Source organism: Hemitrygon akajei, chromosome 30, assembly GCF_048418815.1.
Source record: "Hemitrygon akajei chromosome 30, sHemAka1.3, whole genome shotgun sequence".
NCBI classification, from domain to species: domain Eukaryota; kingdom Metazoa; phylum Chordata; class Chondrichthyes; order Myliobatiformes; family Dasyatidae; genus Hemitrygon; species Hemitrygon akajei.
In genome coordinates this window covers 15,561,493-15,578,237 of record NC_133153.1, presented here as the reverse complement: position 1 = coordinate 15,578,237, position 16,745 = coordinate 15,561,493, and the positions used below count along the sequence as shown (strand labels likewise).

The 16,745-nt window shown below is 41.1% G+C and overlaps 1 protein-coding gene across 2 annotated transcripts in view; it reads left to right on the top strand.

The window, feature by feature from the left end:
* Positions 1-1,520, top strand: part of LOC140718828 (transmembrane 6 superfamily member 1-like) — a 50,960-nt gene extending 49,440 nt beyond the window's left edge. For both annotated transcript variants that reach the window (XM_073033029.1, XM_073033028.1), the window contains exon 10: positions 562-1,520. In XM_073033029.1, the coding sequence (XP_072889130.1) occupies positions 562-753 (192 nt within the window). In that variant the 3' untranslated portion in view covers positions 754-1,520. The remainder of the gene's footprint in view (positions 1-561) is intronic.
* Positions 1,521-16,745: the final 15,225 nt, after the last annotated feature.

Genomic DNA, 16,745 nt, shown 5'->3' with positions numbered 1-16,745 from the left:
GCACCAGTTCTAAACACAAACTTAACCCTCTCTCTGCAATGTTGAAATAAGCTTCTACGAAGATATTTACTGAGACTGGGGGCTATTCCAGGTAAGTCTCGGGAGCTGGCTGGATGGGGGAGGATTCTCCTATGACTTCCTGTTCAATGTTTTCACACATTGGAGTACAAAATTGGAGGGAGGTAACCCTGTCCTTTTCTATCTGCATCTTGATACTTGCCACGTTTTTGGGACATGCGTTACATGATAGAGGGCAGGGGAAATCTTTAATATCTTGGTCCCTGCTAAATCTCACTGGTTCCCCACTGGAGAGGGAAGGAATGGGCAGTAGTGGCTCGAACAGGGCATTTCCTGCCATATCAGCTCATTCCACCAGTTCTTCTGTAGCAATTTCACAGAGAACTATTTTCCTCCATAGGAAAAAAATACATCGCTTCATATACTTCTAATAGGAACAGGCAGAAATGCAAATATATCAGACCCAAGTTTGTTCTCTAATCACTTCATTGATTGGTATTGCATTTCTTGTATTTATTAATATGTGTTTTCTTTAATAAACAGGCACAGTTTTCACACATTGGAGCATCCCTTCATTCCAGGACTCCTTACACATACAGAGTACCAGAAGATGCCTATCTGTCCTTTCTATTAATAAATGGACTGTATGGTATTCTGCCACAGTTACTTGCCTACAGATGTATCAATAGCCCAGAGTTTTTTCTAAAAAGGAAAAAGGACACAAAGACCATGTAGACCCTGATCGTATGAAATGATTTATTTTTATGTCCAAATATGCATAATTGTTAATTAAATAGGTTTGCATATTTAATATTAGAGGAACATTACTAGTAGAAAATTGTATTGGTGCCTTGTAAATGAAGTTCATTTTCTATTTTGGTATTAATACTGTTTTATTTTCCCAAGTGTACTGTTGAGTAAAATTAATAGATTTGTGTATTTAAGAATTGTAATCTAAGTGCCAAACACAATGCACTTATTATACATTAGCCAATGACTGCAGCTGTGAAATCTGCATCAGTCACATCAGTTTCGATGCTTATCCTGTGTAACACAATAAGTTACCAAGTTTGTCTGTGCAATAAGAACCAGGAGGGGCTGTGAATATCAGTACAGCAGTCTGGTATAATTTTAGATTGTGTACTTTCTGAAAATGTGGCAAAACTATTAATAATAACTTTTAACAGGGAGTTGCAGAGAGGTTTGAAAGGAGAGGGCTGTAGAATAATGCTGAAGAAGCAGAGCTTGCATAGAGCTGCCATTGATAAGATGGGCTGAATTGTCTCAGTCTTATGTGCTGAAAGCAGTGAAGATATCGATATTAGAATAGAATCATATTATTGATTGCAACAAATCATCTGCTTTGAATATATTTGAACTATATACAGTAGATCCTGTAGTTCATGCAGCCAATGTTAAAATGACTGTTTACGTAAGATGACCAGTGTGGATAAGAGTACAATGCGAAACATAAATAAATAAATAAACAAACATGAATCTAAGGGACATTCTGCCTCAGTTTTTAAAAATCTGTACTCATTTCTGAAGGATCTTCATTATATAAATTTGAGGATTTTAATACAATGTAGATGTCTAATTCTGTCATTGCACCCAGCTAGAATTGACTGCTTCATTTCCCTACTGCACTAATCTTGGGCAAATCCTGAGGAGCATTGCAAGTTTCAAGTTCAAGTTTACATTTATTGTCAAAGTAATACACGTCCAGGGTATAACTGTCCTGAAAATCAGTTTTGTTTTGTACCAGCAGCTCAGTACTTTACAAACATGACGAACATAAATTACATTAACTTAAATTAACATTAATCACACATAACTTACATGCCACAATAAATAAAATTAAAATGATCTAAACCATGGATCGGGGGCTGAATATTAATGTAATTTGAGGGAAATGTAGTCTGAGGCAGTATTAGGGTTTGTCAGGCCAGTTTAGGATCCTGATGGCAGCTGTTGCTGAACCGTGAGGTGTAGGTCTTTAGAATCCTTTACCTGGCAACAATGAGAAAAGGTTATGACCAGGATGGATGTTGCTACTTAATCTCCTTTATCTTCCAGTCCATGAGATCTCCGTGTTGTCCAGTCCTGGTCTCCTGTGTTACCTGAATTTCCATTGCTCCGCTTTGAGAAATTGTGTTTTGAGCAGTTTGGACCACAAAAGCTTCTAGGACTTTCTTCCTAAACTTTGCTACTCAGCACCTCTCTTCTTTGAAGATGCTCGCAAAACCTTTCTTCATTCATCAGACATATAGTTATTTGTTACAATGGTCCCGAGGGGAGCTCTGTGTGGTAAGTTGGTTGAAGATGAGGGGTGCTGTTGCAAGCTTGGGAAACCAGGAAGAGTGGGCTTCTCCTTTGCAATTCCTGCCTTCCAGCTGTGTGGTTGACAATTTGGATGCCCTTCAAATGGGAAGTTTGATTTACAGGGCTGAAGTTAATGGGAACAGGGGAGTGAAGGGATCAGGTAAGGAGCGTGGTTCCAAATTTTGAATAGTGGATGTGAATCTTCAGGAATCCTAAACAAAAGGAAAGGTCCAAACAATGGAGCAGGGGCTTGATAGAAAAGTGCTCCAATGTTGGTTAGGCAGCTCATTACCGGAACAGAGGATATTTGAGGCCTATTTGTGTATAGTGGAGCCAGCAGGCCATGGAAGGTGGAAGTGGGTCAACTTCTACAGGAAAGACCTTTACTCCCTCTGATCTACAAACTGTGTGGTATAGACACTATTTCAAAAATCCAGCATTGCAACGGTTAAGTAACCACCTGCTTAAACTGGACAGTCGGCCTCTTATCAGACAGGAAGGGGATGAGCTCAAGGAGGGTTCAAGGTTGGGTTGCAAAATCCTGTACTAGATTTTAATCTCTAATGTGGCAAAATAGTTCCTGTACAAAAATTCAACCTTGTATATCCTTAAGTGGCATGTGGCTCATGTCAAATGTTGTCTATTAAGACTGCAGTGATTACAACGTTAAAAACTGGTGCATGTTGGAGTTGCTGGTACCTTAAAGAGCTATGTCACACAGTTAACCATTGCACCACTCCGTCTACTGTGTTTCAGGCAGTTAAACATCTCTGCTTTAATAAACTGATGCGTTTCTCTGATGCTCTTTGTTTAACTGAATTATATAATATTCAACAGTGCAAGCACTGTCGATGGAAATCGTCTCCTACAACGAGAGTCTGCATGAAAAGAGCGATATCAGTGACTCTGCAACTTAGCGATTGTAAGTGTCTTCATCCTGTTCTCTGGGACCCGGCCATGCGTGTGCAGAGGCCCCAACAGGTCGTGTGGACAGGAATGGTGGGAAAGCCTACCACTGTCATATGAACAAATGATCACAGATGGGAACTTGGAAAATTGGAGATGATGCATGTAGGCTGGAGAGTGTACAGAAATATCTTTAGATACTTGGGTATTAATGGGAGTGGCTGCAAGGTAGACATAGCATGCAGCCCTTTGACCTGAATTGTCCATGCTGAGCAATCATCCCTCAGTCAGCACAAATGGGGCTTGATAAATAGTTAATATAGTACAGAGATTTGTTCAATAATTCAGACAATGTGATCATTGGGTACAATATCTATATCTGTCTGGAGGCCAAGGCCATTAATTGCCTTCCCAGAATTATGTCCTTTTCCCTCAAAGCAGAGGTGCATAAAGTCCAACAGTCCAGCCTGTGAGTGAAGGTCTGGCATAGTGAGTGCATGGTCCCAGTTCAGGCCTGAAGCTGGACAAACTTTTGCAGTCGTACAGTGACGATGTTCACTTCCAGCAGCGTAAACCAGAAGTCAGCAAACTGCCCCAAGGCAGCCCTCCTAGCTTTGGGGCTATAACAACATTGGACAGACCACGTCATTCACCAGTGTCCAGAAACAGACACTCTATTCTTGAACCGAAAGGGTTCACCTATGTTCTCAGAGCCTCTTGATTACTTCCTCCAACACATTCAAGTGCTTCTGTTTGGTCCTCATTTCAATCAAGATACTCACTGGACAGGAAACAAAATATATCCTGCAATATTCGAGGGGTGATTGATAAGTTTGTGGCCTAAGGTAGGAGTCAATTTTAGAAAACCTAGCACATTTATTTTTCCTACATTTACACACTTAGTCCAGTGGTCGTGGAGCATTTGGATCCCTTCTTCATAGAAGTCGATGTCTTGGACCTCCAGAAGTGGTCCACAGCAGGGGTGATTGATAAGTTTGTGGCCTAAGGTAGAAGGAGATGAGTTATTAACTTCAAACTTTCTGCATTTTCACTCAAAGAGTTGAGCTGCATGTGCATGTAATGAGAGCTGCATAACTCATCCCTTTCTACCTTAGGTCACAAACTTATCAATCACCCCTGCTGTGGACCACCTGGAGGTCCAAGACGCTCTCATTACATGCACGTGCAGTTCTACTCTTTGAGTGATAATGCAGAAAGTTTGAAGTTAATAACTCATCTCCTTCTATCTTAGGCCATGAACTTATCAAACACCCCTGCTGTGGACCACTTCTACAAAGAAGGGATCTGTATGCTCCATGACCGCTGGTCTAAGTGTGTACATGTAGGAGGGGACCATGTTGAAAAATAAATGTGCTAGGTTTTCTAAAATTGACTCCTTCTACCTTAGACCACAAACTTATCAATCACCCCTTGTACAGTTCATTGCTACCCCAAGTATCTTAGGATCTGATTTGCACTTGTGACAGCTCTGTAAAGGCAAATATGTGTTTATGTTCAGTTGGCACAGACTCCGTTGATCTACAGTCAGTTGGGTGCAGTCACAGGACAAGACCAGGCTAATTAAAATCTGATTCTTGCAGTTCAGCAAAACGATCCCGAAATATGATCAGTCAGCATCCACAGTTTATTCAGGATTTCTTTGTCTTCTTAGGTAGCTCCTTGGAAAAGTGCCACATCCCTCAGGCACAGGGAACACCTAGCACAAGACTGCTTTAGATGGAGGAAGAATATTCAGGAAGGCGCAGGAAACATCAAGTATCTTCCTCACAGCATGAGGGAGCTTACAAGGAAGTGTGGAAAAGGCACATTACCTCCCCAACTTACCAACCCATCACTCCACTGTGCAGTTCCCACACACCATCCTCATCAGGACCCACAGAAATGGAATGGAAGCAAGGCACCATGGAATCCAGGAGACCAGAGCAACTCATTGGTTACGGCCTGTGGTTTCATTCCCACACCTTGCAGATGTAACCTCACCATGTGTTTATCCAATTCACAAGGCCACAATGGAACCTGCCTCCTTCACAGCTGTAGTACGTTCTTCCCAGATGATGCAAAAAAAATTTCTCCACATGTCATTTTTTATCCTGTCCTCTTTTACTTTGTACCAATGATCTCCAGTTCTTGACCATTTCTACAATGGGAACATCCTTCCTTCTCCACTATCATTGAATGTATTCTACCAAATCTTCACTGGGTCTTTTCTCGGGTTAACAGTCCCAAACTTCTCTAATCTCTCCTTGTTGTAGTAAACTATTATCAAAATTCATACAAACTAATCTTCCATCGATTGACTCTGTCTACACTCCCAGCTACCTCAGGATAGCAGTTAGCGTAATCAAGGACCATCCCAAGCTGGGCATCGCCTCTTCATCCCCCGCTTATTAGGAGAAAGCCACAAAGGTCTCAGAACATGAACCATCAGACTCAAAGTCAGACTTCCATGCCACTATTATCAGACTCTTGAATAGGCTAAAAGATGGACCCTTGAAATCTTAATCTAGCCCTTGCACTTTATTTTTCACCTGCACTGCACTTTCCTGAAATGGCAAAATTATATTCTGCATTCTGTTTTTTTTTTACCATCTCTGTGTAATTATATATGGCATGATCTGTCTCGATGGCGGGCAAAACAAAACCTTTGCACTGTATTATCGTACATGTGAAATTGAACCAGTACCAGTGCCCAAAACTTTCTGATAGCACCACATGCTTCATATAACGAGGTAAATGAACGTGATACTCCATTTGAGACCAGACCAATGTTAAAATCAGAATCAGGTTCAATATCACCAGCATATGTCATGAAATTTGTTATTACTTGGCAGCAGTGCATTACAATACATAATAATAAAAACTGTAAATTACAGTAAGTATATATATATATATATATATATAAAATTAAATCAGTAGTGCAAAATGAGAAAAAAAAGTAGTGAGGTAGTATTCATGGGTTCAATGTCCATTCAGAAATCAGACGGCAGAGGGGAAGAAGCTGTTCCTGAATCATTGAGTGTGTGCCTTCAGACACTGTACCCCCCCACTCATGGAAGCAAAGAGAAGAGGGCATGTCCTGGGTCATGGGGATCCTTAATGATGGATGCTGTCTCCTTAAGGCATCGCTCCTTGAAGATGGCCTGGGTGCTGGGGAAAGCTAGTGATCCCCTGATCAAGCTGACTACGTTTACAATTCTCTGCAGCTTGCTTCGATTCTGTGCAGCAACCCCCCACCAATACCAGACAGTGATATAACCAGTTAGAATGATCTCCACGGTATATTTGTAAAAATTTGCAAGTGTCTTTGGTCACGTACCAAATCTCCTCAAATTCCTAATGGAGTGTAGCCTCTGTCATGCTTTCTTTGTAACTGCATCAATATGTCGGGCCCAGGATAGTTCCTCAGAGATGTTACCACCCAAAAACTTGAAATTGCTCACCCTTGACAAGGACTGGTGTGTGTTATATTTTATTTATTGATAAAGTTCAGTTATGCATGTTCCTTATTAACCTTATTCACAACCTGACCAACCATGCTTAATGGTTTTGCACATATAATCCCATTCCCTCTGCTTTTGCACCCCTTCTAGAATGGCTTCATTTAATCTATATTCCCTCTCCCCATTCTTCCTGCCAAATGCATCACATGACTATTTTATAGAATAAACTTTACTGCTCATTCTACCACCCTATTTTTGTTCTGCTTTCTCATCTCTGTACACTTCAGAATCCACAATACTGCCAAGTGTAACATTGAATTAAAAACAGGAAATGTTGGGAGCAGGCCAGGCCACATCTGTGGGAAAAGAAACAGACTTAATGTATCATGTCTGAGAGCCCTTGTCGGACTATTCTGACAAGGGTATTCGACCTAAATATAAACACAAGGGGTGTTGGAAATCTGGAGTCACACACACAATGCTGGAGGAGCTCAGCAGGTTAGGCAGTATTTGTTGAGAGGAATACACAGTCGACCTATCAGGCTGAGAACCAATGAGGGGTCTTGGCACGAAACGTTGACTGTTTATTCCTCTCCATAGATGCTGCCTGACCTGCTCAGATTCTCCAGCATTTTGTTTGTGTTGCACGACCAAATTGTCAGCTTTTTCTCATCCCACAGTAATGTTGTGAATTATTTGAGTGATCTTATATATTTGTTGTTTGATGAAGCATTCTTCTTTGGTTAAATAATTAATTGCAACATATAAGTAAAAATATGTTATTTTGTATATGTCATCACGCTATCACGTGATACATGCATGCCTCACTTAAAGTTAAGACCAAGTTAAAAGCATGTTTTCAGACTCCCCGTGTCTTCCTTGAATTAGTTTAATATTTTGAAGTTACAAAACATAACAAGTAAGGCCTGAACGGCTGAGTATTTCCAGAATGTTCTACCTCCATTTAAGAGTTGCAGTATCTGCATTTTGTTTTGATTTTCACAGTACTGTTGACTAGACCCAAGGAGTATTGAAAAGACAAGTTTAACTAAAGTCAGATATGCTGGCTAGATTCAGATTTCACGGAAATGGAAACAGTTTATTCATGCCTGTGGCGTTATACCACTTAAGATCTGTCTGTGATTTATCCATGACGTATCTCTGTCCTTGGTAAAGCGCATGAATACCTAGCGTTGACGCAGTTCAATAATGTCCTTTGAGTTGCTGCGCAGATTATACAATGAGTGATGATGAAACCAGTGACTCAGAATGAACATGTCTGTCAGCTCCCTCCTGTGGCTCAAATAAACAAGGACAACTTGTATTTATTACGTGCCTTTAGCACAAAAATACCAAATCACTGGGTACTTATGCCAAGTTTGACACTGTGCAACATGGAATATTTTGGTAGTTGTCTAAAAGATTGTTGACGGACAGGGCTCAATGAATGCATTTAAGGAAGTAAAAGAGGAGCAAGAAGAAAGGCAAAACCATTAAGTGTGGCTGGACAGGTTGTGAATGGGTTAATATTTCTGGACTTTATTGATAAACACATAAAGTATAGCTGGAGAAAATTTATGCTGAAATATTATGAAACATTGACTCCAGAAAGGGTAAGATGGGCCAGCACACAGCAGTCCTCATAGAAGGATTAGAAATGGAAGGAGTGAGTAATTTTTAAGTTCCCGGGTATCAACGGTTCTCAGGATCTATCCTGGCCCAACCATATTGATGTAGTTACAAAGAAGGCATGATGGCGGCTATATTTCATTAGGAGCTTAAGGAGATTTGGAATGTCATCAAAGACACTTGCAAATTTCTACGGATATACAGTGATAAGCATTCTAACTGGCTCCATCACCATCTGGTATGGGGGGGGTGGTGGTGTTGCAATGAACAGAATCAAAGTAAGCTGCAGGAAGCTTGAAACTTAGCTCCATCATGGGTACTGGCCTCCCCAGCATCCAAGAGGTCTTCAAGGAGGTATAGAACCCTTGCCTTCCCCTGAGCCTGGACACCCAGCAGATCATTCTCCGTAACTTTCACCCTCTTTAATGGGATCCTACCACTAAATGCTCCTTTCCCTTGCCCCCCCACCCCCTCTCTACTTCCTACAGGGATTGCTCTCTCAATCACTCCCTTGTCAATTCATCCACTGATCCCCCTCCAGGAACTTAACCTAGAAGTTCTTCACTTCCTCCCTCACCACCATTCAGGGCCCCAATCAGTCTTTCCAGGTGAGGCAACACTTCACCTGCAAGTCTGTCAGGATCACTTATTGGATCCAGTGCACCCTGTGGAGCCTGTTCTACACTGGTGATGGGGGCACCACTTTATTGAGTAGCTTCGCTCCATCCTCAACCTCTAAGCTTCTTCATCCCCACTACCTTATCCACCCACCTTCCCCTCACTTGACATCACCTATCACCTGCCAACTTGTACTCCTTCCCCTTGCCCCATCTTCTTATTCTGGCTTCTTCCTGGCTCCTTTCCATCTCATCTCCTTTCCATTTCCTTTGATCTCAGCCCAAAGCATCGACTATTTCTTCCTCTTCATATACTATGTGCTGCCTGATTTGCTGCATTTTGTGGGTGGTATAGGCGCCTTAGATCACACCACCAGGTTCAGGAACAGTTCTTACCCTACAACCATGAAGCAGCATGGATAACTTCTATCACGTTACTCTGAACTGATTCTGCAAACTATAGGCTCATTTTCAAGGACTCCTTACAACTCATGTTGTCAATATTTTCTTATTTGCACAGTTTGTCCTCTTTTGCACATTGGTTATTTGTCAGTCTTTGTTAGTGTCTAGTATTTTTTGTAAAATTCTATTGTATTTCTTTATTTCCTGTAAAAGTCTGCAAGAATATGATTCTTAAGGTAGCTTATGGTAATGTATATGTACTTTCATAATACGTTTATGTTGAACTTTGAACTTTTAGTGCCTTGATAGCTGATGGAATGCCTACCAACCATGGAGTGGTGAAAACCACCTGACAACAATGATAGGGTGGTGTAAGTATTTTAGAGTGTGGTGAAGCTGCAGGTTGTTTTGGAGATAGGGAGGACCAGAGCAAAGGGGGAGATTGTAAACTAGGTTGAGAGTGTTACACTGAGGTGATAATTCAGAGACAACAATGAATTGCATTTGATGCAAAATAGGACACGAAGTCATTCAGAACTGTGTTGTTGAAACCTAGGAAGGACAGAATGAGGACAAACTGCCTGGATTTGTAAGGGAATCCCTATGTCTTGGAGTCTTCTAGAAGAACAATCTCATCATTCCCATTGTCTGCTCCTTGTCTCAAATCTTGTTTATCATTTTCCCTCCAGAGTCAATCACTTTCAAAAGTCCTGATCAGCTGTGCTACCATCATTTTCATTGTCCATCTCCTCCACAGGTCCTCTCAGCCTTCTTTGCTCTAAGGCATATAGACCTTGCTTCTCCAGTTTGATACACTGGTTGAAATCACTCTTTGGAAACTTTGTATGGACTATTTTCTGCCTTACTTCTGGACCTTCATGTCCTTCCTTTAGTGTAGTCTCCAGAAATGGACAAGTGTTGTGGCCTGACCGGTGATTTCTACAGGGTCACCATATCTCTTCTGCATTTATACCCCTTTATGAACCCATGGATATAACGGAGTTGGAAATGTACTGCCTCATGATGTCACAGTTAAATTTAATTCAGTGAAATTTGCCACAATATCAATATCAATTATAATTCTTCAGATTAATTTAGGGTTATATTTAAATTGGTGCTGACATGATTGATGAGATTGATATTTCATGGATTAGGAAAAGGCAAATCAGACGTTTTAAAATGAAATTAAAATAGTGGTGGAGGAGATAGATAATGTTATTTTCCATGTATACAAGTCATTGACAAATGTATAAGATCACTTTTGGTCATTGTAAAGGCTGATGTAATAATGACCTTTGATGAAAGGAATCCAGAATACAATTGTGATGAAGTAAAGGACCTTGTACAAACACTGTGAAACTTATTGGAATGATTGCATTGATCATAAAGTGATGGAACATGTATTCACCAGAATTATATCGGACATCAGAAGTCTTCTAATGGGGATAAAGCTGCATTGAATTTGCTTGCAATCTCCTGAGTTGAGAAAGTTGTGAGTAACCAATTTTAGTTATTTATCATGATAAAGGGATTTAGTAAGGTAGATATAGAGAAAATGTATAGGAAAATTAGATCTAGATCTTTAAGGAAAGAGTTCTTTATGCTAAAGGACTCAATTAGGAGCTATTTCCTTAACAAACTGTCGATTGAGTCAACTGAACATTTTAGGACTTCTTTCCTTTGGTGGACCAAGAAATAAGGAATAAAAGTAGTAAAGGGAACTATAGGAGGTATGACTTTGATATGTAGACGTGATTTAATGGAAAAGTAGAAGGGAGCTCAGGAGGTTGAATGCTTATCTTGATGTCTTGTGCATTTTCTGCCCAGTGTATAACTGCAAGAACTAACACCCTCATAATAGGGTCACAGAGGTATACAGTATGGGAGTAGTTCCCTTCAGCCCAACTCATCGGTGCAAACCAAAGTGCTTACCTGAGCTAGTTTCATTTGCCTGTGTTTGGCTCATTTCCTTCTATCATATACCTGTGCAAATGTCTTTCAAATATTGTATTTGTATCCACCTCAACTGCTTCCTCTGGCTCCATATACAGACTACTGTTTATGTAAAAAACCGATCTGTCAAGTCCCCTTTAAATCTTACCCCTCTTATCTTAAATTGACGCTCACTAATTTTAGACATTCTTACCCAGGAAGGATTCATTTTATCTGTTCCCCTTTATGATTCTAGAAATCTCAGTATAAATCTTGGTAAGGTCATCCCTCAGCTTCCAATGCTGCAGGAAAATCTGTCGCAGCTGATCCACTCTCTCCTTATAACTCCAGCCTTCCAGTATCCGGAACATCTTTGGATACAACTGGTTATTCGCAGATAGCGGTGAATGATTCCTTACCCTTGGAATGTTGTTTCCATCTATTCATCTTTTTTCCAATGTGGGAGTTGTTGGCAAGGCCAGCTTTTATTGTTTGTATATAATAGTACAGTCTCACTCACTAAAGTTGATAGTGAGTCACATCTTGGACCAGTGCAGTCCTTCTGGTATGATTCACCTATCGTATGATTGGCTTGGAGTTACAACATTTAGACCCCGTTATAATAAATAAACTACAATATTTTTCTAAGTCAGGATGGCATATGCCTTGGAGGGGATCTTCACATGATAGTGTTCTCAGTCCCCTTAATGCCCAGTTATAGCAGTAGGATAGTTATAGCAGCAGGCTGGATAGTTGAACGCCCCTCTTGCAGGATGTCAGACAGCAGGGAGATCTCCAGAGTCCCTGAGCTCTTCACCAGCAAGAAGTGCATCCAGCTGCAGCTTCCAACATTCCTAGTAAAGGAGCTGGAGCTGGAACTGAATTAACTCTGGATCATTTGGGAGGCTGATAGACAGGGAGGTAGTTACACCCAAGGTGCAGGACACAGGTAGCTGGGTGACAGTTTGGAAGGTGAACAATGGTTTTTGACAGATATTGGGGTTAAGAAAGTAAAGAAGGTGAGTAGCAGGTATCTTAGGGAGAATCCTAAGGACTTCCACAGATATGTTAGGAGCAAAAGGATTGCAAAGGACAAAATTGGTCATCTGGAAGAATAGAATGATAGTCTATGCATGGAGTCATAAGAGATTGGGGAGATCTTAAATGGATTTTTTGCATCTGTATTTAGTTGGGAGACAGACACAGTCCATAGAAGTGAGGCAAAGCAGCGGCGAAGTCATGGATCCTATACAGATTGCAGACGATGAGGCGTTTGCTCTCATGAGGAAAATTAGGGTGGGTAAATTGTCAGGGCCTGACGAAGTGTTTCTCGGACCCTGGGGAAGGCAAGTGTAGAAGCTGCAGGGGCCCAAGCAGATATTTAAATCATCCTTAGCAACAGGTGAAATACCAGAGGACTGGAGACAGCTAATGTCGTTCTGGTGTTTGACAAGGTTCTGCATGGGAGGTTCAGTTGCATGGCATTCAAGACGAAGCTGTAAATTGGATTAGACATTGGCTTTGTGGGAGGAGCCAGAGAGTGGTAGTAGATGGTTGCCCCTCTAACTGGAGGCCTGTGACTAGTGGTGTGCCGCAGGGATCAGTGCTGGATCCGTTGTTTGACATCTAAATCAATGATCTGGATGATAATGTGGTTAACTGGATCAGCAAATTTGTGGATGACAACAAGGTTGGGATGGCAGTGGGCAGTGAGGAAGACTGTCGAAGCTTGCAGTATGATCTTGCCCAGTTGGAAAAATGGGCTGAAAAATGGCAGATGGAAGTTAATGCAGACAAGTGTGAGGTGTGAACTTTGGAAAGACTAACCAGGGTAGATCTTACATAGTAAGTGGCAGGGCACTGGGGAGTGTGGTATAAATGGGAATATAGGTCCATAGTTCATTGAAAGTGGTGTCAGAGGTAGATAGGGTAGTTAAGTAAGCTTTTGGCACATTGGCCTTCGTAGATGAAAGTATTGAGTACAGGAGAAGGGATGTTATGTTGAAGTTGTTTAACACAATGCTGAGTCCTAATGTGAAGTGTTGTGTAGAGTGTTGGTCACTTACCTACAGGAAAGATGTAAATAAGACTGAAAGAGTACAGCAGGAAATTTACAAGGACGTTGCCAGTACCGCAAGACCTCAGTTATAAGGAAAGATTGAATAAGTTAGAACTTTATTTCTCAGAATGTAGAAGATTGAGGGGAGATTTGATAGATGTATACAAAGTTAAGAAGGCTATAGATAGGGTAAAAGCAAGCAGGCTTTTTCCACTGAGGTTGGGTGAGACTACAACTGGAGTTCATGGGTTAAGAATGAAAGATGAAATGTTTAAGGGGAACATTTTTCACTCAGAGGGTGGTGGGAGTGTGGGCTGAGCTTCCGGTGCAAGTGGTGGATGTAATTTTGATTTCAACGTTTAAAAGATGCTTGGCTAGGTAGGTGGATAGGAGGGGCATGGAAGACTATGATCTGGCTGTAGGTCGATGGGACTAGGCAGCATGGTTCAGCATGGATTAGATGGGCTGAAGGGCCTGATTCTGTGTTGTAGTTTTCTATGACTCTAATGCTTTTGCCCTTCCCGGCAGAAGAGTTTGCAAGTTTGGGAAATGCTGCAGGATAGCCTGGGCAAATAACTGCAGTGGATTTTGCAGATGGTACAGGTTGCAGTCACTGTGTTGGAGGGAAGGAATGTTTGGGATCCAGATTGGGTACCAGTCAAACAGGCTGCTTTATCCTGGATTGTCTTCCCCTTTAGGGTTGTTGAAGCTGCACTCACTATGTCAATTGTCTATCACACTCCAATAGATGAAAGGGCCTTGTTGTGATAGGAGATAATTCATTTGAATCAGAATCAAGTTTATCACTGGCATGTGTCATTAAGTTTGTCAATTTAGCAGTTCAATGCAATACATAATATAGAAAAAAGGGTAAAAATAATAAATAATTAAACCAATTACAGTAGATGCATATTCAATAGATTAAAAATTGTGCAAAGACAGAATAGTATATATTAAAAAAGTGAGGTAGTGTTCAAGGGTTCAATGTCCATTTAGGAATCGGATGGCAGAGGGGAAGAAGCAGTTTCTGAATCGTTGAGTGTGTGTCTTTAGGCTTCTGTACCTCCTACCTGATGGTAACAGTGAGAAAAGGGCATGCCCAGGGTGCTGGAGGTCCTTAATAATGGACGCTGCCTTTCTGAGACACCATTCCTTGAAGATGTCCTGGATACTTTGTAGGCTAGTGCCCAAGATGGAGTTGACTATGATGCAGAACATTGATCCTCTGGTCTGTTAAAGGCTAGTTTCTGTTCATTTTGTTGAGTTAATATAATAGAGCCATAGCTGATAGAATATATTCTTGGTAAATGTAAGGTAATGCATTTTAGGAGGACTAATAATGATAAGATAAATAAAATGAAAAGGATCAAAAGGAGTACTGAGAAACAGAGGGGTCTTGGTCCAAAAATTCCTGATGGCAGCAGTACTTGAAGAGCAGGGATGTTATGGTACTGTTACATACCCCATGGGTATCTTGTGACTGTCTTATGATCTAATGATCTTATGATCTCATGATCTAATTGAGTATCTGGTGAGCATGATGTAATGGTCTTGTGATGGTGAGGTGGCGTAATTTCCCGCCTGTGTGAGGTCACGTGATGACATGTTTTCAACAGGTATAAAACTGGAAAGCCTGCTGTGATGCAAGAGCTTTTGTGTTGGGACATCGTTTAAGTCGTCAGTTACTCCGTTATGCTGTGTATTTGGTTTCATGATGCAGTTTTGTTTTAAAGTGGAGTTTTAATTTCTACTGTAAAGTACATGATCACTGTGTCGGCAATTTTTAAAATCACTGCCAGTTATGTTTGATGTATCTTTGATTTAATTTTAAAGTCTTAAGAATTGGGGAGTGAAGATTTTGCCAAAGTATGGGAACCCAAAGGATCGAGTGAAGTTCGGTGGTTTAATACAGGATCAACCTTACTGGATCTTCATTCAGGAAATAGTAACCTGTATCGGAGATAACCCCTGCATGTAAGAGTAGAAAGGGTTGGGGCACTGTTATTCGCCAAGGAAAAGGTCAGTTCCTTTAAGCCGTTTTTATTTCCTTCATCGTGAGTCCTTCAGGCAAGGCAAATTTTGGTTGGGATCAGCAGTAATGTCACGCCGTCGAGGAATTCGTTACTTCAGGAAAGTCTCTCCTAATTGACTGTATAAATCATTTGGACTTTCGCATTTACCACTTTAAGAACTGTTCGATTTCCCGTATAACAGTTAACTTCCGGTTAAGTTAGTCATTTGTTTACTTTTCATTTTTGTTGAACAAAGTTAAATAAATGTTTATTTGTTTATAAAAAAACCTGTCTCAATTTTATATTCATTGTTGCCGGAGACGTACCGTAACAGTTCAACTTTAAAAGTTAGTTAGGACGCAGCTGTACAGTTCTTGTTACCACATAGTAGAAAGGATGTGATTTTACTGGAGAAAGTGCAGAGGAGATGCACCAGAATGTTGGTTAGCTGATTTGTTTCCTTTGCAGCTGAGAAGCCTGAGGGAGCACACGATTGAGGTGTTCAGTCTATGAGGGGCATTGACAGGGTAGATAGTTGCAGAGCTCTCCATGAACGGGGGTGGAGGGGGCAAACATTTTGTGCAAGGTGCAGGTGAGTTAGAGCAGGGACTCCCAACCTGGCATCCACAGCCCCCTTGTTTAATGGTATTGGTACATGGCATAAAAAAAGGTTGGGAATTCCCGATTTAGAGGGAATTTGATAAGGAATGCTTTCACCTGGAGTATGATTAAAATGCAGAACACACTGCCTGGGTGAGGCAGGTATGCCACAATATTTAAGGAGTATTTGGATAAGCTCTTGAAATGTCATGTTATAGAAGGGACGAGTTCTGGTACATGGACTGGTAGTTGATAGCTGGCATGGATACAATAGGCCAAAGGACCCATTTCTGTGTCGAGTGTGTCTCGATTGATGCTGACTTCGGGGTTTTGATGATGGTGTTCATGGGGATGGTAATGCCCCTGAATATAACACTCTTTTGTTGGAGAAGGTCATTACCTGCCCTTTTTGAGTACAGATTTTACTTGGATCTTGTTTGTGTCGTTCTGCATGCAGGCACCGGCTGCTTCATTTTTGAGAACTTACAAACGGAATTGAATGATTTGCAATCTTCTACAAGCATTCCCACTACAGAAACTATGATGGAAGGAAGGATCTGAAGCTGGCTGAGCACAGGGGACAGTCCTGAGGAACTTCGGCAGTAATGATAGACCTCTAGTAACGACAACCCAATGACCTGTGTTATTAGTGCTCCTTGACAGCACACTCAGTCAAAAACTATCTTGACTTTAATGACAGTCACTTTTCTCTAACCTGAATGTGGCTGTGAATGTCTCAGCCTTACCTTTTGCACTCATTTGCTGGGTCCTGTCTTCATTCTGAATA